This window comes from Corythoichthys intestinalis, chromosome 8 (genome assembly GCF_030265065.1).
Source record: "Corythoichthys intestinalis isolate RoL2023-P3 chromosome 8, ASM3026506v1, whole genome shotgun sequence".
NCBI classification, from domain to species: Eukaryota; Metazoa; Chordata; class Actinopteri; order Syngnathiformes; family Syngnathidae; genus Corythoichthys; species Corythoichthys intestinalis.
Window position 1 is genome coordinate 11,138,700 of NC_080402.1, and position 23,967 is coordinate 11,162,666.

Here is a 23,967-nt window from a genome sequence, read left to right on the forward strand (position 1 = left end):
AAATTTTGCTCCCAAAGCTTTTGTGGCGGTGAAAAAAGCCCTCTTTCATATTCAGTTAGACTCTCAATGTTATCCAATGGTGCTAAAAAACTATTTACATCATAAACATACATGTGCAACACGGAAATGGCGTAAATTAATGCTTAACGACACGGCGAAGTCTTTAAGTGAGAGGGCTACGTGCAGTTGTTGTGTGCACCTAACATGTGTGTACTTTGGAATCGCTGCGTTCGCGGTCCTTTTTAACGTTACGCGCATGCCAAATTTGTCAGAACACCGGCAATGTGCGGCAGAAAAATACAGCAAATATAAAATAGCATTTGTTTTTAGTCCCGTCGTGTTAAGTGCAGGGAAAAAAATGCAACTCACCCGCTGAATCAGTGGGAGGCCCGAGTTTGTTTCATTGAGACGAGATGGTCCCGAGATGGGAGAGTGAGAGAAGCTAGCATCACAAATAGACGATGTTGGAAATTGTAGCACAGTTTTCAGCGCGCTCCTAGCGATGTCAGGATATTCCGAAATGACTTTAATCCAAAACTTCGGTAGAGTTGTTGTCTACGTACGTTTAAGGTCGCCGTGATTTGCGATCTCTACAAGCTGATATTCCTGTTGCACAGACATGCTCGAATCACTCGGTTTATTCACATACGGGTCACGAATTCACTCCTTCGCTGTTCGTGGGTCTTTAGTGATTGGGAAGTAGCATAAATTTTGTTTTCTTTGAGGTTGTAGACACATCTTCTGGCTCGTCAGGTTCCCTTTTCCCCGTAAAAAGTCTGTCCAAAGACGTCTTTTACTCAGTCATTCTAGTGTGGGGGCTAATTATTTCCGGGAAGAAATGTGATTGGCGACGACCTACGTCATACGCTATTATCAAGTCCAAGCACGCATAGCTATACAAAACGAGATTTAGTACTAACAGCCCAATCAATGCATTTCTATGACGACCTCCTATCCTGTAGTTGTATATCTAGAGTAGACAGGGATATTGGTGTGTTAAGCGGCACAGGCCAAAGTCAATTGGCCAGAATGCAGTTGTTAATAATTTTTTATTTTTGCACGGCCCGGTACCAAATGCACCACGGACCAGTCCGCGGCCCGGTCGTTGGGGACCCCTGCTCTAGAGGAGATCTGCATGGAGGAATGGTCCAAAATACCAGCAACAGCGTGTGAAAAGCTTGTGAAGAGTTACAGAAAATGTTTGGCCACCGTCATTGCCAACAAAGGGTACATAACAAAGTATTGAGATGAAATTTTGGTATTGACCAAATACTTATTTTCCACCATGATTTGCAAATAAATTATTTAAAAATCAATGTGATTTTCTGTTTTTTTTTTCCCACATTCTGTCTCATGGGTGAGGTTTACCCATGTTGATATTTACAGGCCTCTGTAATCTTTTCAAGTTGGAGAACTTGCACAATTGTTGGTTGACTAAATATTTATTTGCCCCTCTGTACAAGAATACATTTCTAATGATCCCATATTAGTTATGATGAAACAGACCAACTTTAAAAAATACAGGTCTTCATTGCATTTGGAAGTCAAATAGTCCAGAGTTCCTCAGATCAGGGCACTCCTTGGTGTGTAACCCCGCACATGTTCCCAATGTATGGCACCGTTTGCATCTGGGAGCCAGCTGCCGCTTTCTTGATGCACTCGCGCATCAAAGTGATTGTGCGCACGTGGGTCACTGGAGGGTCTCATTTAACACACAGCTGATGGAGTGACAGTGGGGAGGAATCTGATTCGGAGGCGTGCGACTTCAAGGTCACGCTGACGTCATATTTAATATGCCGAGTGTCAGTTACTTAAAGCAGAATGTTCCTGCGTAATCAAAAAAAGAGCCAGCTTGTTTTGCTCTTTGTTAAAAATGCTTTATTGGACAAGGAAGATTAGAAAGGGGATCCCGTGCTGGTGAGCATGAAGGAGCTGATTACACGTGTCGCAGATGAAATGCCACATGGAACAAATTAGATAGCTTAGATGCGATGTAACATAATACCACAACACTAGGACATGGACAATGGGACTAAGACTTTTGTCTTGATATGAGAATAAATATACTTTAAAAATAATAAAAAGTGATGATAGTGGATCGAATTCAACATACTTTTATCACCACGAACAGGGTTCCTCCAGTGCTTTATAAACCTGGCGGGCAAAAGGGCTTAACTTGCCCCCCGCCAGGCCAGTGTTGTTTTCGTCAATGATGAGTAGAACGAAAATATTTCGTCAACGACGAGACGATAACAAGCTAAAGACATGTTTTGGGAGACTAAAATATAACGTGACGAATGCCAGTTTTCATCTCACGAGACGAAAATGCGCAATAGTTTCCGTCACATGTTCACAATGTGTGACATTTTATGTGTACCGTATTGGCCCGAATATAAGACGGACCTGATTATAAGACGACCCCCTCTTTTTCAAGACTCAAGTTTGAAAAAAAGACTTTTTGAACACCAAATTAATTTTTATACAGAAATTACAGTACATCTGAAACAAATGATTATAAATATATATTTGAGAGAAAAAACATGCTATTTTGCCTCATTCAAATCTTAATAACTGAACATTTAAATATGTAAACTAAAGTGCAATCACATTCGTAAATGAATGGCTTCTGGTTTTTGAAATGTAAATGAACCAAGCTATTGTGATAAAACGACAAAATTGCAATAACTGCATTAACCATCAAAGTGAAGTCTAACTGTAACTGTAGTCTTGAAACAAATCTGAATGAGGAAAAACATTGCAATAAAATCATGTAAACTGGTTAAAATCTCATGACAGAATATCGCTTCAATGATATCTGGCGCCATCTAGCGTCGTGAATGGGTAAAACGTCTAGACCGCGAATATAAGACGACCCCCACTTTTTCAGTCTTATTTCAATGCAAGAAAAAACACTCTTATATTCGGGCCAATACAGTAGTGAGCCTGCATCGTAGCAGTGTCTGGTTGTATCATTCATGTGATGTGCTGCTGCTCTTAAGTTTCCAGGCTTGGACACACGGTAAGAAATGTTTGCCTATCTTGGCCAGGGAATATGCAATGTTGCCTCAGCCTTTAGAGGTCTGTGCTGAGTGATCATCACACACAAAATGTAACTCATAGCTTTAGCATAGCATTTGCATTGTGTTAGCATTAGTCGAGTAACGGCGAGTGTCCTCTTAAACTTGGGGACTCTTTTTTTTTTTTTTTACTAATAGATCTTGGCGTCCAGATGGGAATAATTAATTGAAATAATGTACTGTTTTTTGCACTATGTGTATTATCACCAAGTTGGTGTTGTCTTTGTAGACGCTACAATATAGTTGTAGACTAGAGATGTCCGATCACGTCATTTTTCAAAGTATCGGAATCAGCAAAAAAATATCGGACATGCCTTTTTTAAATATATATATATATTTTAAGTAAATCGTTTTCTAATTGTATTTAACGTTAAAGACATAATATGTTACACTCATCCAGAGTATTTAGTTTAGGCTTAAGGTAGGGTTATCAAATTTATCCCGATAATGGCGGCAATTAATTAAAAAAAAAAAAAGTATCACGTTAAAATATTTAACGCAATTAATGCATGTGGTGCACGACCCACTCACGCATTGTCGCGCTCAATCTGTAGTGGCGCCGTTTTACCAATACAGAGAGCTAAAAGGCAGCGTAAAATGAGTAGAGTGAATTTTGGCAGCCTTTGGAGCCTTTTATTAATTGGCTAAAGCCTTACAATCCCTCTCCCTATGATTAGAAATATCGTGGGAAGCAATGTGGGGAAGCAAGGTAGTAATTGATCTTTTTCGTAACACCCTATTTCCCAACGCAGAGAAGATATATCAATTGGTAGCACTACGCACAGTCATGGTTGCACTTCCCATCATGCATTTGGGCATGGCTACGGTATCATTTGCTGAAAGCTCAACAAATACACTAGATGGCAATATTTAGTCACAATATACAAAGTAACAGGTCTTTCTATCCGTGGATCCCTCTCACAGAAAGAATGTTAATAATGTAAATGACATCTTGAGGATTTATTGTCATAATAAACAAATACAGTACTTATGTACTGTATGTTAAATGTAAATATTCGTCCGAGTTTTATTCATTTTTTTCTTAATGCATTGCCAAAATGTATATGATCGGGAAAAATTATCGGGAATGATTGGAATTGAATCGGGAGCAAAAAAAAGCAATCGGATCGGGAAATATTAGGATCGGCAGATACTCAAACTAAAACGATCGGGATCGGATCGGGAGCAAAAAAACATGATTGGAACAACCCTATTGTAGACGTTACAATATGTGCTCGAAAGTTGAATTTTACAGACAAAAACATTTTGAGTAAACGTCGACTAAAACTAGACAAAATTAGTTGATTTGAAGACAAACATATTTTGAGATGACTAAAATATAACTATGATTAATAAGTATTATTGACCAAATGAATAAGACTAAGATGAAAATTATATGGGCTGCCAAAAACAACACTGCGCCAGGCTTGACCAGTGCTAGATAATAAAGGATAAAATAGAGTTGTCCGATATTAGCATTTTTTTAATGGTATCGGATAATATCGGTTTTTGGCCAACCTGCATGTTGCCTTCAAAGTCACAGCTTAGCACAGCAGTTATGCTGATTAACCATTAGATGGCTCTAAATTAAGATTCTTGGGATTTTTTATGTGAGCATTATCATTATTAAAGCATCACAATACAATTAGCCATAATATGTTAAATATCTATACCGATTTTTGGAGTTGCATAATATCGGGATATCTTTTAAAAGGTCATTATCAGACAACTCTAGTATAAAACGTATACGGATTTTCTAGTAATACGTTTGAACGTGCAATGGCGACGACGTATCGAATCAAGTGAGCCATCTGCTTCCAAGTCTGAGTACTGTAAATTGTCATATACGCAGTTATATTACCACTACATGATCACTGGCTGCTAGTCACTTATTGACTTTATTCCCAATCTGTGTACACTGTAACTTTTGTACTTTTGTTTTATGTGGTGCACGTTATGGCGAAGTTTTAAATCTCGTTGTACTCTGTAAAATGACAAAAAAAGCTTCCGTTCTATTCTATTCTATCATAGTCGATATGTGAACAAACATTTCCTAGTTATCTGCCATTGTATTGAATTACATTGTAGTTTTGTTAGGGAAACTATTTCGAAAAACCGGGAAGACTCTACGTATAAGTATTGTTAATAGTCGTAATTTCTAAATTCAAGTTATATTTCTATTAATTGGTCTTGTCTGCCACTAGGATTCCTGCGGGGAAACCGTGGTGTATCGTGTACGTTTCATTGGTCGCGCCTACCATCTCTACAGTCTCTGATTGGTTAATTCTTCGATGTATTCGGTTTCAAAATAATTAAAGTCAATATGACTACAAGGTGCCTTTCAGATTCCCCATTTCACCCAGAGGAGTTGAAATTTTAACTCATTCACTGCCACTGATGGTCATGGACGTCTAATCCATTTTGACTGATCGCTGCCAGCCCTCACTGTCAAAATGGATTGGATGTGTATCGTATCAATGGCAGCCAAAGAGTTCATTTGATTAGAAATCAAAATTATAGAAGACACAAATTCAATCCAATGCTGGCAGAAATGTAACAGATTGTATTTATTGTCCTTGCATGACACTTTCATGATGACCGAGTGATTCCATGAGGACGTTAAAGACACTTTATAGTGATTTTGACCCACGTACTCCTACCCTAACCATCTCGTGTGCACCAGTTAGTGAAAAACAAAACATACAGACAGCATGAAAGTGATTAAAAAAGAAAAAAAAAAAAAAAACAGTAACGATGCAATGGTCCCAACATCGGACGATCGAAAGAAAGCCGTGTTCTCAGTTTTGCTAGCATAACACCTTCTCTGGCTTCTCCAGGGACTTGTAGTATTCTTTGAGCACGGCCCAGGCCTTCGGTGCCATGAAACCGTCTGGGGGGTTGTCGCCTTGGCGGGCCATCGTGCGCATGCGTGTGCCCGAGATGAAGTCGTAGTCTTGATGGCTGAGGAGAATATTCAAACGTTCACTTTAGGTTTTCGCTCAGATTGAAAATATTACCTTGATAAGTTGAAATCATCATGATACACATCATTGTTTGAAGATATAGCGAATTTTGCAGCTTATAAGTCGCACTTTTCAGAGTTTTCAGACATAATACAATGATCCCTCGTTTTCGTGATTAATGGGGACCAGAACCCGCCATGATAAGTGAAAAACAGTAGCGTGACAACCCCCCCCCCCCCTTTTTCCTTGTGTGTGTTCAATGTAGTTATTCAGATTTAACATTGTAAAGGTATACACACTTTTTTCCCAAAGTACGTGCGCTGTCCCATTCAAAAGTTAGGAGTCTCTTCCTAAACCCTAAGAACAGCAAACAGTTGTTCTATTTCATTAATAAGTTAGTTAAAAGTTCTTAGGAAGCTACTTGTCAAATGTTATTTCGTGTTTATCTTTGGGTGAATAAAAATGAGGATTGTAGTGCAACGCGTCATACCTACGTCATCAACCTTTGCACCCTTAAGTAGAAGACTCAGATATTCAGCATAAGCCCAAAACGTTCCGGACAAGGTCATGAGCTGATAATGTTTCGGTTTATGTTGATTTTTAGTTTGCATGGTTTTGCCATTGAATTTTAACTGATCGTTTTAAAGAATCTCCACTGAAAACAAACTAGCGATAAGTTCAACTTTTTATTAACACATGAAGTAAATAATGAACAACTTAAACGGTCGACTGATTATCTCTTGTCACGCACGTTTCCTCCACGTTTCGTTACAATTATACGGTCATTTTCACGACTGTTCCAATCATTTTGTTTATTTTCAATTTGTTCTTTTAGCAGAGGTGGAGCAGAGAAAAGGCTGACTGATTGGATGCTGTCACGCACATCCAGCCACATTTGACTGTTTACCGAAATTGGCCTCAAATTTTTTCACGATCACGACTACTGAGCCCAACTTCCAACTTTTCTTTAAAAATTAAATATATGACATATATGACATCTTTCAACTCATTGGCTGCTATTGACAGCAATAGACGTCCAACACAGTCAAACTGATTGGACATCTACTAGGGACTCATTTTAATTCACAGCAGTAGGATAAAAAGAGCCACATGACTGGATGTCTATCGTCAATGGTCCTGAAAAAGTTAAGTAGAATCCAGTTGTGTTTGAATTTTAAGTACCGTGTATACTCATGTACTGCATACGTCGCAATTTTTTAACCAAAAGTTTCGCCCAAAACTGCAGGTGCAGCCTACACACCAGATATGCTGAACATTGCCAGATTTAGACAGTGGTAAAGTTAAAACTCATGCAACTTAGCATTACCTACATACTGTACGCTAACTATTAAAGGCTTGCAAAATTTCCGATTCTTAGATTATTCGCGATTCGGCCGTGGAAGATTCGAGAACGATTCACAAATATCCAAAATCCGATTATTGAATTATACTAGGTAACGTGGAAATAAAACACAGCGCGGTCTTTGGGACGCAATGAGGAACTGACCGAGAGTAAATATCATGTTCAACTCATGCCGCTAGATAAAAAAAAAACAATCATACCTGACTGCGGCTGACAGCCGCTACAAACAACGCCCAGTTGCTAGTTGCTATAACCATACGGCTACAGTAGATATCATATATATGTAGAACTAGATGCAAAATTACAGACGACGTCTGTGTTAGAACTTGTATTATTGAACAAAGATGCGAAATGACACTTTCCGGCGTAAGTAAACAGCCGCCATTTTAAAGCAGTAGACCTCTCTAGAAGGATCTTGTAGCGAACCTAATTAACTTTTTATCTAAAATACTCCTAAATCGGCAGAATCTTGTCTTGAATCTATCTTTAAATGATGAAATAGTTTTAAAACTTTGACAAAAGTAGACAGAAGGGAAATTATGGAATAACGGGAGCAATTTTAACAACTGTAACAGTTGTTTCACAACATTAAATTAATTGAATGTAGTTTAAAGCTGCTGATACAGAATGGGGACTGGAGTTTTTTTTATTTACTGTTATTTTTGTATATTTGTTTAGTGTTTACGGTTATATGTTAACTTGATACTGAAATAGTAGTTTGGTTTAGCCTGAGAGGATTTTTGAACAATTTTGGAACTAATGTACAAAACATTTAAAAAAAAAAAAAAAAAAGGAGGGGGGTGCATCAATAATCGTTTTATAATCCAATCTGAGCCTCTGAATAATCGTAATCGAATCGTTAGGTGCCCAAAGATTCCCAGCTCTACTAACTATACAGACAAGTTACGTTCAAAATAATCTACAATGTCTAATTTAAAAAATACAGCACCTCGTACAACAACAAAAATATTCACTGTACTTTAGACAAACAATACTTATAAACAAAACTTGCCCAAGACAAAATAAGTAATAATAATAATTATAAGAAGAAATAAAGACCAACATCAGGCCAAATCTGCAATTCTGTACGTCGTTTTAGCCATCTTGGCTTTCACGACAAACAATGTCGCCAAGCGACCACAAGAGGGTGGTAACTGAAAAACGGTAGTTACCAAACTTAATGATACTGATGATGAAGAGGAAGTTGAAAGCTTCCATCCATGATTCGGAGGAAGAGTTACCGTAAGACAACTAAAGGGAACTTCAGACTTAAAGACTTGTAGGCTCTAATAAACCACAGTTGTTTTCTTTTACTGAAATGTGTTATTCGAAAAAGACATATATTATTGCCATTAACTTAAAAGTCTACGATATTTAGTACATGTTTTGACCTACAGAGGACGCCATGTTTTACGTGCGCTATGCACACTGGGGTTGATGAAGCAGTTGGACTGGACTGGGAGAATAGCTCTGCTAGCTAGCAAGCGGAGCTAGTATGACGACTGGCATGATTTTGTCACATTCTGCTGCTGGTCAGATTGTTTTGTAAGAGCTGTGGGATGAGTTCTCAACGTCGCACCTGCATCCAATTCTAGCTCATCAGCAGCGTCTTTAAACCAATCCTAGGCGGCTTGCCAAGAAATTGATATGCTGCCATTTGATAGTTTGTATATCCTTCGTAGCTCCGTGTCTGCCTCTCACCGCGGTTTTCCCTTTTTTTTTTAATTGATCCCGACCTACTGTTACTGAACCTTTGTGTGTCTCCCTTTACGCGATCGCGTGTTTTTTTTGCGCGTGTTCAATAAACCCTTTTCTGCAATCCCTGTTATTGTTGTCTGCTTGCTGTCTGAAGTAAGCCGTGTTTTCTAATTCCACACTTTATTTTTAGCTGCGTTTCCCATTTAGTTTTTACTGCACAGAGACAGACAACGCATGTGGGTTGCAATTGCTTTATAAGGAAAGCGTGACTAAAGTCACGCAGAAGTATAGTCCTGTGGTCTGTGCACTGGAAACGCGGGATCGAATCCAGCTGGTGACTTTCATGTAATTGCTTTTGCTGCTCGTTTTGTGAAATATCGACAGTGTTGTCCTGCTCATCACTTTTCTGCTTGGGTTCAAATTGGAAGGCCAGAGCCGACGACCTGTTTATGTAGCTAAGGACACTTTGGTCGGCCGGCAGCACCGCCTAGTGACGTAACCACCCAAAGCGCATTGCGTCGTCAACAACAATGGCGACCTACTACTTAAACCAATTTTAAAAAATTTATTAAAACAACAATATTAACAGGGGTTTTATTATCAAATTATTATAACTCATACTAACATTTATCTATTAAGAAGTACATGTCTTTCTATCCGTGGTCCTTTAAGAAACAAAAACTAGAAACTTCATTTCTACCCCATTGGCATGGTGTTATGTACATAGTTGTTACTATGTAAGTTGTTACTAAACAAAAATACAGTCAATAAATAATGAAATCTACCGCTTTTTATATGTTTCCGTTATATTGGTATTGAAAGTTGGTCCAAAAATTTACGCAAAAATCTCCCATATTGAGGTGCGACCTATACACAGGTCAATCTAAAATATCAACTACAAAGTAGGTTTGCGACCTAACTGCCAGATCCACCTATACGCGAATATATATCGTTGAATGCATTTGAATTAAACTAGGGCTGTAAAACGGTTAAAATTTTTAATCGAGTTAATTACAGCTTAAAAATTAATTAATCGCAATTCAAACCTTCTATAAAATATGCCATATTTTTCTGTAAATTATTGTTGGAATGGAAAGATAAGACACAAGATGGATATATACATTCAACATGCGGTACATAAGGACTGTATTTGTTTATTATAATAATAAATCAACAAGATGGCATTAAAATTATTAACATTCTGTTAAAGCGATCCATGGATAGAAAGACTTGTAGTTCTTAAAAGATAAATGTTAGTACAAGTTATAGAAATTTTATATTAAAACCCTTCTTAATGTTTTCGTTTTAATAAAATGTGTAAAATTTTCAATCAAAAAATAAACTAGTAGCCCGCCATTGTTGATGTCAATAATTACTTACACAATGCTCATGGGTGCTGAAGCCTATAAAATCAGTCACACCCAAGCGCCAGCAGAGGGCAGAAAAACTCCATAAAACACAATTATCAACTGGGCAGTTCACTGTACTGTCATCTAAATCTGTCTGAGCGGGACATGTGCGTTAATTGCTTCAAATATTTTAACGTAATTGATTTTAAAAATTAATTTAAAAAATTAATTACTGCCCGTTAACGCGATAATTTTGACAGCCCTAAATTAAACATTCTGTATTGTTTTTGCGCAATATATTTTGAGCCATTATTGAATTTCCCTGTAGTCATATTTAGGAAAGAAACATGTTTGCTTTTGTTTTTCAGCCCACATAGGATAAATCCCAAGCGTATTTTGTTTCATGTTCATTTATATTCAGTGCCAAATTAGAAACAGCTTGGAAATAACTGAACCAAGATTTGTGGCAAAACTACAGGGACCTCACAAGAGACTATAAATGAGATTTTGCATTTTTGCAATGAGCAGAACACAGTGAACGCTTATTTTGTACTAGTACTGGATGTTCCTGATAACGTCATCATACACATGTGTCAGATAGGACAACAGTACAAGTTGTGGTCCCACTTTACTCACTTTTTAGGTTCGTAGAAGTCCATGGCTTTTTTGACTTTGTTGTAAGCGGCGACCTTAAAGGGAACAATCTCCAAGGTAATGAGGCCCGGAGCCATGGTAAGGACTTTGGCCCCGTGTGTGGGTTCGTACAGGTCTTTCCCCGTGTCGGGATGTGGCATGCCGGCGGGGTCACGCCCCACGATGTAGAAGTTCGCGCCGGCCACCATTCGAGCGCGACAGTGCCACTGTACCTATCGAGGAAGGAAGCATGCTTTTTACCGTTATGTACCTTCCTTATAGGGCTGCCGCAAATATTTTGTTAGTCAATTAATTATTATTTTCTCAGTTAATTGACTAAACAGTTCATATATAGACAAGTTTCTGAGGTACTTCCGCATGTCTGCTCGCGACTTCAGTTTTCCAACCCAAGAGTGGCAACACTCATCAAAATCCTTCAAAAAAGACAATTTCAAAATACCTCATCCATCTGCCATCATCACGACATGGGAGGACAACATGAAGAAATGGCTAAGTGTCCCATACACAAAATATTTTTGTATTTTATTGATTTAATGGTCTGCTGGTTTCGATTTAAGGCGTATGGCGAGGTAGATCCACAGTGGCGCTTTGTTTGCTACTAGCTGGTCGCTGATCAAAACCTTCCACTTCCAACCACACATATAGGCGCTTCCAGGAGTTCACGCACAGCGGAGAAAGTCCCGGAGCCTCATCTACGTCGTGCCGAATCCAGTTTTCGAGATTCCTCTGGTTTGATTTTTCAGTTTTAACTTTGTCTACACACTGCTTCCTTTAACCGAACATCATAATGTTCTGTCTAAACCGGAAGTCCGTAGCAGAAAATGTCAAATATGGCGCCGCCCATGTTTCTCTCAGGAAACTTGATTCAATTTTTCCACTTTAATAGTTACTCTGGGCTTTACATTTTAGCTGGAAATGTGCTTTTATTGAGGACCCCAGAAATTAGAATTTTCTTTTAACTTAGAAGTACATCCAAATGAATACAAATTCATGACTGTTATATCCTTTTGGTTTTTTTTTTATACCCGCTATAAGTTAAAGGAAAAAAAGATTTGCTGGAAAATAGTTAGAAATACACTGTATGTAAATTAAAAATATAGTTTCTAAAAAATTAAAAGAAGAATTTGAATTTTTTTTTTTTTTATTCAGGTTTTCAATGGATAAAAATACATATGTTAAAAAATGTAAAGAAATTAAAAATAAAATTAGAATATTTACTATTTATTTAAAATTGTTTCGAATAAAAATTTGTATTTTATTTGTTTGGGTTTTTTTTTTTTACCCTCTGAGACTAAAAACATATCAATGTGGATAAATTAAATTGTACTTCTGAATAAAAAAAGCCTCATAAAATATCAATGTGGATAAATTAGGTGATTCCAACGTTTGCCTTGAGAATGTTAATCTTAAAAAATTAATACAATAATTACTAAGAGGCGCTCAAAAGCAATTAGGACAATTTTTAGGCTAACAGTGTCTCTAAACGATTAACTAAATGCTCGTCGATTATTTTAACAATTGACTAGTTGTCAACTAGTAAATTAATCATGGCAGCTTTAATATGTAAATATCAACTCATGCACATTTTAACCTCTGAAAATACAACAACGATAGGCTCAATATTTTTGATTAGTCGTGGCAGCCTCACTTCGATTAGTCAATTAATCATGGCAGCCCCAACATGGACTTGTGTAATCTTCAACCTCTTAAAATATCAGAACGATTTTTCTGACATTTTGGATTAATTGTGGCAGCACTACCTTACTGAGACTTAAAATTTGTTCACCTCAGTGGGCCCGGCGTACATCATGGGCGAGGGGAAGATGGCAACAATGGTGGATTCCGGGTTAAGGACCCCTTCCTCCAGCACGGCGGCATGCTGCCTCATGCGCCACGGCAGTGGCACATCATCGTCTTTGGTCCAGCCGCCTAGCGGGTGCAGCAAGAGCACGGGTCGGCGGTACCCACGCTCCGTGAGACGCTTATGGGTGTCCTGCATCAGCAGGGCGTGACCGTTGTGAACCGGGTTGCGCAGCTGGAAGGCGAACACAGCGTCTGCGTGGAGAGGAAATACAAAGATTTCCATTACAAATGACAATCCCAAGTGCTTGAGCACTCAAAACTGGGGGTAGGAACCTCTGGGTACCTCACGATACGATATGCGATACAAGGCTCACGATAACGATCTCACAATATAGCGATATAACAATTATCGATACATAGGTCAGAAAATCATTGTACAACATTTTTCCATACTAGTAATATCAGAAAAACAAGCTCTAAATTAAGTTTGTCACTAGTAGACGACCAATTCATTTGAACTAGGAGGGTGGCAGCAAATGCACATTCATTCATCCCTCCCACATCAAACGGATTGGAAGTCTATGGCAGTCAATGGCAAGTTTTATTTTTGGGCATTTCAGGTAATTTGCTGTTCATTTTCTGTCACTTCCTCTTGATTTTGGGGCATTTACAGTGGGGAGAACAAGTATTTGATACACTGCCTATGGGTTTTCCCATTGGCAGTGTATCAAATACTTGTTCTCCCCACTGTATAAGGCACATCGATATCTGCAGCCCTAGTTGCGACAACACGTGCTCGTCAGTCAATGTCATTCAAAATGTTAGAAACCTTTATTTTTGTTTTTACTAAAACTTTTGAATTTTTATAGATGAAAATATTTTCAGTATTCGTCGACTAAAACGCTAAAAACTATAAAAATATTCATCAACGAAAACCAGATGAAGACTAACACATCTTGAAATTACTAAAATATGACTACGACAATTAAATATTTTGTTCAAAAGACTAAGACGAAAATTAAAAGGGCTGCCACAAACAACATTGACCATACATCACAATTGCAATACATTGTCACACTCCTACTCAAAACCACACACACACACACACAAACACACACACCTGCATTCATTTCTTTAAACTTCTGTTTAAGCTCGGTGGGCGTCAGTCTGTACTGGTCCAGTCCGTCATTCCAATAGATTCTATCGAGGACCTGCAGGTCGCCGCCGACGAGCCAGTCGCCGCTTTCCATCACCATCTGAAACAGAGCCACACCGGCGATTAACAAAGTGGACACTGAAAGCAAATATAGTCCAGACGTGAGACGAGCGTTGGCCATAAAAAAGCGCTTAGGCGAGCTGGAGTGGCGCCAGACAGAGTTCTAATAAAGTCCAGACTTATCAGGTCCCAAACAGCGGGGACACTCACAAAATGAATCCAAAGTAGAGCCTGTTCAAAACATTATCTCCGCTCTTGGGCTATACTGAAAAAGGTCACAAGGCATGCAGGCTGTCTTAGCAATCGGGGGAGAGTGCTTTGATAGCAGTCTTTCAACATTAGGCTCATTGCCCAAGGTTAGTTTTTTGTATTTTTTTAAGCTCTCCCAACGATTACACAGTATGATATAATCAGGAAATAATAGTAAATGTATAAGCGGCTGTCATGTTTTCGAGAAGCAAAATCGTCTTTCCAACAGCATGAAAACTGTTTTGTCAGTTTCTGGGTAAAATAGTAAAGAAGTGTTGCCAAAACAACATATGGACAGAAAAACTTGTAGTTCTTAAAAGATAAATGTTAGTATGAGTTATACACTCACCGGCCAATTATTAGGTACACCTGTCTAACTGCTCGTTAACACTTACCGTATTTTTCGGACTATAAGTCGCACCTGTGTATAAGTCGCACCAGCCATAAAATGCCCAATGAAGAGGAAAAAAACATATATAAGTCGCACTGGAGTATAAGTCGCATTTTTGGGGGAAATTTACTTGATCAAATCCAGCACATAGAACAGATATTTCATCTTGAAAGGCCATTTGAAATTAAAATACAATATAGAACAACACGCTGAATAAGTGTACAGTATGATAATGTTACATGATGCATGAACAACAAAATGCGAACGTGGCTAGTATGTTAACGTAACATAGCTATTAAGAGTTACTCAGATAACTATAGCATCAAGAACATGCTAACAAGTTTAGCAAACCATCAGTGTCACTCCAAAACACCAAGTTAACATGTGAAATGATATAAAAATGTGTTAATAATTTCACACATAAGTCGCTCCTGAGTATAAGTCGCACCCCCAGCCAAACTATGAAAAAAACTGCGACTTATAGTCCGAAAATACGGTAATTTCTAATCAGCCAATCACATGGCGGTAACTCAGTGCATTTAGGCATGTAGACATGGTTTAAGACAATCTCCTGCAGTTCAAACCGAGCATCAGTATGGGGAAGAAAGGTGATTTGAGTGGCTTTGAACGTGGCATGGTTGTTGGTGCCAGAAGGGCTGGTTTGAGTATTTCAGAAACTGCTGATCTATTGGGATTTTCACGCACAACCATCTCTAGGGTTTACAGAGAATGGTCCGAAAAAGAAAAAATTTCCAGTGAGCGGCAGTTCTGTGGGTGGAAATGCCTTGTTGATGCCGGAGGTCAGAGGAGAATGGCCAGACTGGTTCGAGCTGATAGAAAGGCAACAATGACTCAAATAACCACCCGTTACAACCAAGTTAGGCAGAAGAGCATCTCTGAACGCACAGTACGTCGAACTTTGAGGCAGATGGGCTACAGCAGCAGAAGACCACGCCGGGTGCCACTCCTTTCAGCTAAGAACAGGAAACTGAGGCTACAATTTGCACAAGCTCATCGAAATTGGACAATAGAAGATTGGAAAAACCTGGTCTGATGAGTCTCGATTTCTGCTGCGACATTCGGATGCTAGGGTCAGAATTTGGCGTCAACAACATGAAAGCATGGATTCATCCTGCCTTGTATCAACGGTTCAGGCTGGTGGTGGTGGTGTAATGGTGTGGGGAATATTTTCGTGGCACTCTTTGGGCCCCTTGGTACCAATTAAGCATTGTTGGAACGCCACAGCCTACCCGAGTATTGTTGCTGACCACGCCCATCCCTTTATGACCACAATGTACCCAACTTCTGATGGCTACTTTCAGCAGGATAATGGTTTCTTGAACATGACAATGAGGTCACTGTACTCAAATGGCCACCACAGTCACCAGATCTCAATCCAATAGAGCATCTTTGGGATGTGGTGGAACGGGAGATACGCATCATGGATGTGCAGCCGACAAATCTGCACCAACTGTGTGATGCCATCATGTCAATATAGACCAAACTCTCTGAGGAATGAGGCAGTTCTGAAGGCAAAAGGGGGTCCAACCCGTTACTAGCATGGTGGCCGGTGAGTGTAATACCGTATTGGCCTAAATATAAGACGGCCCTGATTATAAGACGACCCCCTCTTTTTCAAGACTTAAGTTTGAGAAAACACTTTTTGAACACCAAATCAATTTTCATACAGAAAATAATTACAGTACATCCGAAACAAATTATTATAATATATTTGAGAGAAAAAGCATGTTATTTTGCCTCATTCAAAACTTAATATCTGAACATTTAAAAATGTAAACTAAAGTGCAATCACATTCATAAATGAATGGCTGGTTTTTGAAATGTAAATAATCCAATCTGGCGCCATCTAGCGTTGTGAATGGGTATAATGTCTAGACCGCGAATATAAGACGACCCCCTCTTTTTCAGTCTTATTTCAGTGCAAAAAACACATTCGGGCCAATACGGTAATTTGATATTCAAACCACTCTTAATATCGTTGCTTTTATAACATTTGAAAAATTTGTTTAACTAGTTGATCGCCATTGTTGTTGACAACGCAATGCACTCTGGGCGGTGACGTCACTGGGCAGCGCTGCCGTAATTCACCAGTGTCACTCGTTAGCTACATAAACATGTCGTTGGTTCTGCCCTTCCAATTTGAACCAGAGCGGAAAAGTGATAAGCAGGACAGTACTGTGAATATTTCACAAAATGAGCAATAGAGCTGAAACGAATACTCGAGCAACTCGAGTAACTCGAGTTTAAAAACTGATCCAAGTAATTTTATTCACCTCGAGTAATCGTTTATTTTGACAGCTCTAAGCATCACGTTTTGCTCGGACTACTTTTAATGCGGGACAACGCGCTGATGTCACGTGCGTAGAGGAAGAAGCAAAAAAAAAAACTTACTGCAGCCGACAACCGCTACAAACGACGCCGACGTTGCTAAATACTAGCCCGCTCATGCTACGTTAGTTGCAGGTAGCGTCCAGTGAGTCTCATAGAGATCACATGTATGTTGAACTAGATGCGCAATGACAGACTAGGCCGCGTCTGGGCAGCGTTAGCAAACAGCCGCCATCTTAAAGCAGTAGAGCGCTAAGCGCTAATAAAGAGCGCTAAACGCTAATATATTGTATAAGATTAACGTTACTGTCACTACTAGCTCACCTTACGTTAGCACTGCGGAGGGCTAGGTTTCAATTAATTAAGACCGCTTTCGATGCGTGGCTAACGTGTCTTACATACAGGCTATAATATAACATAGCGTTGTGGCGTGATGAGGGTGTCAAATAAAAACTCAATAATGCTAACTATCAATTTTAGCTCAGTAGTCATTGCTGGATAAAACACCAAGTAGCACTAGTCCCTAATGTGCTCCAATACAGCCTGTATCATACATTTATTTTGAACAGTGCAAAAACTCAAAATCCTATCAGGACTTACAGTTTAGACTAACTTAAAACTTAACTAGAACTTAAAAATGGCTTGACACAAATAGAAATTTAATTGAAAAACGTGGGGAAAAATCCTAACTTTTAAGTGATGTGTGTTATCAAGCGTAAAGGCATTTTTAGGTGTGTTTATATATATATATATATATAACATATATATATACTTTTTTAAAATAAGATCTAAAGGTTTTTTGAGTGAAAGCAGTGAATTAGTCATTTTTTAAAATTCTAGTTACATCTGAGATGCAATTGTTGGCTGTTTTCAACAATATACATCAAAAATAAAGACATTGATTAACTGAAAATGATAAAATGTCTTGTTTTCTCATGTATATCTATAATTGCTCTTCACCTAAAAATATATTTGTTTTATCCGATTACTCGATTAATCGATAGAATTTTCAGTCGATTACTCGATTACTAAAATATTCGATAGCTGCAGCCCTAATGAGCAGCAAAAGCTATTAAATGAAGGAGGATGGCATTATGAATGCTTTGAAATACCAGGACATTTTAAATCAAAATCTGTTGCCCTCTGCCCGAAAGCTGAAGATGGGTCGTCACTGGGTCTTTCAGCAAGACAATGACCCTAAACATATGGCCAAATCTACACAGAAATGGTTCACCAGACACAAAATCAAGCTCCTCCCATGGCCATCTCAGTCCCCAGACCTTGTTTTGTTGGCAAAAGGGAGTTGTACAAAGTATTAACACCAGGGGTGCTAATAATTGTGACACACATTATTTGATGTCAAATAATTTTTTCTGTATGTGGGATTTTTTCCCCACTGAATGAATGCACTTGTATTGAAGGTTGGAGTTTTCTCTTTTTTTCCATTAAGGTCCCATATTATTTGAATTTTAAAAAATTATTAGAAGCTAAAAACCATCTTTTTCAGGGGTGCCAATAATTATGGAGGTCACTGTACACTCACACACAACTTCCCCCCCCCTCCAGTCTGCTATCACCTGTTCTTACTATCACTGACCCCCCCCCCCCCTTCCTCCAGCCATGACTGGTAGTTTTCCTTTTTTTCGTACAAAAAAAATCCTGCACGTGACCTGTGCGTTGTGTCATATCCCTGCTATGTTGTATGATATATGTGTGTACTGTAACTTCTGTAACTGCTCTGTAATTCCTTAAGAGGAGAGAGAGAAATTGGTGGCGCGGAACGTCCGCAGCGGCCCGATGCTCACTCATCAAACGCAATTTCGTCAATGACCAATAAAGATCCCTATCCCCATCCCCTCCCATCCTATCCCATCCCATCTTATCCTATCGCACAGCTCAGTAACAAAACAATCTGATCAGCAGCAGAATGTGACAAAATCATGCCAGTCGTCATACCAGCTTCGCTTGCGAGCTTGCACAGCTATTCTCCCAGTTCAGTCAAACTGCGTCATCACCCCCATTGTGCATAGCGCACGTAAAACATGACACCCTTCGTAGGTCAAAACATGTATTAAATATTTTAGATTTTTAAATCAATGGCAATAATATATGTTTCTAATAACATATTTTAGTAAATGAGAACAATTGTGGTTTATTAGAGCCTATGAGTCTTCAAGTTCAAGGTTCCCTTTAAGAGATCGATGGCTGTGATTATGTTGGAGAGGGGGAACGTCTGTGTTAACACGCGTCGCTTGCACGTGTACAGGGCATAATCGGCCATGCGCGGAAGGTTTGGACAAATAAACAAGCGGCGCGCTGGAGTTTCCAGGGAGGAGGGCTGCGGTCTGATGAGCCAACGGGTAAACAGGAAATAAAGGATTAAATACATAAAACGTGAAGCAGATACAATAAGTAAGGATGGGGGAAAGAATTTTGTTTGAGTAAACAACTTACAGGCACTATCAATAAATTTTGATAGAAGATATTTAACGACAAAATGTTCGGGCTGCCACAAAAAGGTGTTGGTTTAATCCCTGATTCTTTTTGCATTTTGTCAACCTGTCGGCTCATATATACGGAAATTACGTTATTTACTGTAAAATTACTCTGGGCTTAACACTGATCTAATTATTGAATTATTATGCAATATTATGTAATCATCAGCTTTACAAATCAAAAGCAGTTGACATTTATTTACATTAAAAAACTGAATTGTAATAACTAACAAATGTACAAAAGAATTGTTACCATTTTTTTTTTTTTTTTAACTTTTTCTAAATATTTTAAATACATTTGGGGGGAAAACATTTTTTAATTAAAAACAAAATTGAATAGATTTTTTTTCTTGAATATACAGAACATGTACTGCACATATCATATACATACACATTATATACATATACCAGGGATGTCCTGATTGCATATTTTTAGTGCTGCAACGATTAATCGATTAACTCGAGTAATTCGATCAGAAAAAGTTTTATTGATTTGGGTTGATACACTGCCCTGTAGTGGCAAGAGTGAATATGACCTAACTCATTTTACATGGCTTAATCCAGCTGCCTCCTGTTAGGACCAACAAATGCCAAGTTTTTGTTTGAGCTAAGGTATTTTTTTTAATGCATTCGTAACTTAGTTTATAGGTATATTTTAGGGCTGTCAAACGATTAAAATTTTTAATCGAGTTAATTACAGCTTAAAAATTAATCGTAATTAATTGCAATTCAAACCATCTATAAAATATGCCATATTTTTCTGTAAATTATTGTTGGAATGGAAAGATAAGACAAGACGGATATATACATTCAACATACATAAGTACTGTATTTGTTTATCATACCAATAAATCAACAAGATGGCATTAACATTACTAACATTTTTTTAAAGCGATCCATGGATAGAGAGACTTGTAGTTCTTAAAAGATAAATGTTAGTACAAGTTATAGAAATGTTATATTAAAACCCCTCTTAATGTTTTCGTTTTATTAAAATTTGTACAATTTTCAATCAAAAAATAAACTAGTAGCTCGCCATTGTTGATGTCAATAATTACACCATGCTCACTCATGGTACTAACCCATAAAATCAGTTTGACCCAAACGCCAGCAGAGGGCGCCAAACACCAAAAAACAAGTAACAAGCGGACATTACACTGTACTCTTTTTAGTCCGTTTGAGCGGTGCATGTGGGTTAATTGTGTCAAATATTTTAACGTGATTAATTAAAAAAATTAATTACCGCCCATTAACCCGATAATTTTGACAGCCCTAGTATATTTAGCCGTTTTTTAGGGATTATGCGTTTGCACCATTTGTTAAGAGCATTGTTAAAAAATATATATATATTTTATTATTTGTTATTTATTAGTATTTTATAGCGCTTAAGCTAGCAGACTTTTGCTATGCAAGTTAGCCAATTGTTCTTTTGTTGTACTTAGATCTTATTAGATTTTTTTTTTTTTTTTTATACCGGTTGAGGCTCAGCTAGCAATGTGTCCCGGTGTTGCTCGTGTTTGTGTAACATGAACGCAATACAGCCAAATAGCAAATAAATCATTTTTTCCTTAGAGATGCAACTGAGGCTCAGCTCAGGTATTGTTATTTTCTATGTTCCTTATCCGATTCCTCAATTATTTGAACAAGAGTTTTAAACATGTTACAGTACTGTACTTTTTACAGTACTTCCTTTTCCTCTTTATCCAGGAAATAATCCTGGCCCACAACTCATGGATTGAGAATGACTTCGCTTCCTAAAATAACACCTGCAAAAGAATGCTGGACCAAAAACAAGTGATGAGCTTGCCAGCGCTCATTCTTTCCTTAACACTTTGTCAGGCAAGTGACTATTTTTTTGGTAACAAACCAAAATTAACACCATAAAACCTGGCGTCGACATATGTGGACATCTGTGTGTACAGGACCCAAAATGTGACGTCTACATATGTGATTCGGACCTGTGTTTAATCAGCGTAGAGGAGGGATTCCGCCGACGCTCATTAATTTGGATTTATGGCAGCGTTTCGGTGCGAACATTTGTTTTTAACGGCACACCTGCCTATCGAAGTGCACACCTTTTAAACTACGTCCAACCCTGAGAGCCACCCTGTTGTGTTGGTCAAGAAGTGAGGTGCACCACCTGTGCTGCTAAGGCCGGGTCTACACAAATATTGATCTTGTTTCTTGTTGCTACTGACCTTGATGTAGGGATGGTTCTTGCAGGTGGTGCCCCATTGGCGGGCGCAGCGCTCCTCCTTGCGGTGCTCGTAGAACTCGGGGTTGCGAAGTATGGCCACTCGCCTGCCTTCGTAAACCAGCGCCATTGCGGTCACGCCATCCAGACGCTCTTTGTCTTCTGAAGATAACGGCAACACCACTGGCACCGAAAGGTTGATTACACCACCTGGAGTGAAATGTGAACATTTCATTAGCATATATTTGAACGAGGAATTAATGACTAAATTATCATTCTCTTTAAATACCTCAAACCTGTCTAGCCTCAGCAACTATTGTAAAAAATAGCTAATTTCTTGCTTAGTTGTGGGTGGCTTTGCCTTCACTTCAGGAATTCCACAAATAATGGCTAAATGTTTACAGAGACGTTGTTGATAGAAATTGTCTAAATTAGGGCTGTCAAACGATTACAATTTTTAATTAATTGAGGTAATCACAGCTTAAAAATTAATCGTAATTAATCGCAATTCAAAGCATCTCTAAAATATGCCATATTTTTCTGTAAATTATTGTTTGAATGAAAAGATAAGAAGGATATATACATTCTACATACTGTACATAAGTACTGTATTTGTTTATTATAACAATAAATCCAGAAGATGGCATTAACATTATTAACATTCTTTCCACGGATCCACGGATAGAAAGATAAATACAGATAAATGTGAGTACAAGTTATAGTAATTTTATATTAGTTAAAACCCCTCTGTATGTTTTCGTTTTAATAAAATATTTAACATTTTCAATTAAAAAATAAACTAATAGCTTGCCATTGTGGAAGGTAGTGATTGAAATACACCACAAGGTGTCAAGGGTGAGTTTTAAATTAATTAGAGATCTAGCCAAGTTTTTCTCATGCGTTTTGCCCCTTGACTGACGTCGTAGTTTCCGGGTTCATTGTACCTTACGTTCATTTGAGTGTTGACTTCACAATGTACGAGACCTCTGATAGTTTTTATATTGTGACTAAATATTGCCATTTAGTGTATTTGTTGAGCTAAACGAAATGTTTGAATAGAGTTTGACCAAAGTCTGAGTATTATTTTGCATAGCTATTTTGATTGGGAATGCCAGTTCTCTTTGCATTGAGCGCTTTTTTTTATGTGAACGTTTTTTTTTTTTTGTTTTTTTTTTTGAGAGATAGGAATATTATTTTTGTTGTGCCTTCAGAAAATGATACCGTAGCGACTTAACTGTTCCGCCCAAATGCATGATGGAAAGCTGGGCAACCATGACTGTCAGTGGTGGCTGCAAATGGTATATCTTCTCTGCGTTGTGTTCAATACAGGGTGTTAAGAAAAATATGATCTCCTGTCATTCTTCCTCATGTCGCTTGCCACAATAGTGATAACTGTTGTGGAAGAGATACCAAAGCTTATGCCAATAAACAGCGCGGCCCCAATGAATGCCTGTGTCCACTCCACTCGCTTGTCTATGCCTCTTAGCTCTCAATATACATAAGGCGGCGACATTGTAGTCTGTTTGCGGCAATGCATGAGTGGGTCGTTTCGCGCATGCATTAAATGCGTTCAACATTTTAACGTAATTTAAAAAATTAATTACCGTCCGTTAACGCGATAAATTAGACAGCCCGAGTCTAAATACTTAGAGCCTCTTGACATTAAATAGTCTCATGTTGCTATGGACTGATTTGTAATTAGAGTTGTACGATATTATCGGGATAATATCGGCCGATATAAGAATTTTAAAACGATATCAAATAATATCGACATTGGTTTTTCATTTTTGGTTTTGGGCCAATACGCATGTTGCCTTCAAAGTGAATGTAGAAGCTTTCTGCCTTTGTACAAGGGTTGGTCATAGCTTAGCATAGCGGTTATGCTTATTGAACATTAGGTGTCTCCGAACTGAAGCCTCTTTCAAACATACACTGCCAATGGGAAAACCCATTGGCAGTGTATCAAACACTTGTTCTCCCCACTGTATACTGAAGTCCGTTTGAATACCGGGATTTAAACCTTTATGTCTGAAAGCAATTTCCCGGGTCGACTGACACGGAGATGACACGGACATTAATCGGGTCGCGTCCAAGTATAATGTCCAGGATTTACCTCGGACATGGCAAGTGTGAAAGCCGCAGTTTAATTCCCGTGTCACAGTGCAA

General features: G+C 38.3%; 1 protein-coding gene across 1 annotated transcript in view; it reads right to left on the reverse strand.

The window, feature by feature from the left end:
• Window positions 1-1,852: 1,852 nt before the first annotated feature.
• Window positions 1,853-23,967, reverse strand: part of papss1 (3'-phosphoadenosine 5'-phosphosulfate synthase 1) — a 39,466-nt gene continuing 17,351 nt past the window's right edge. Inside the window, exons 8-12 of the mRNA XM_057843860.1 lie at window positions 21,806-22,011; window positions 14,028-14,163; window positions 12,891-13,159; window positions 11,087-11,316; window positions 1,853-6,038 (exon numbers count right to left, since the gene is read on the reverse strand). Coding sequence (XP_057699843.1) covers window positions 5,885-6,038; window positions 11,087-11,316; window positions 12,891-13,159; window positions 14,028-14,163; window positions 21,806-22,011 — 995 coding nt within the window. The 3' untranslated portion in view covers window positions 1,853-5,884. The remainder of the gene's footprint in view (window positions 6,039-11,086; window positions 11,317-12,890; window positions 13,160-14,027; window positions 14,164-21,805; window positions 22,012-23,967) is intronic.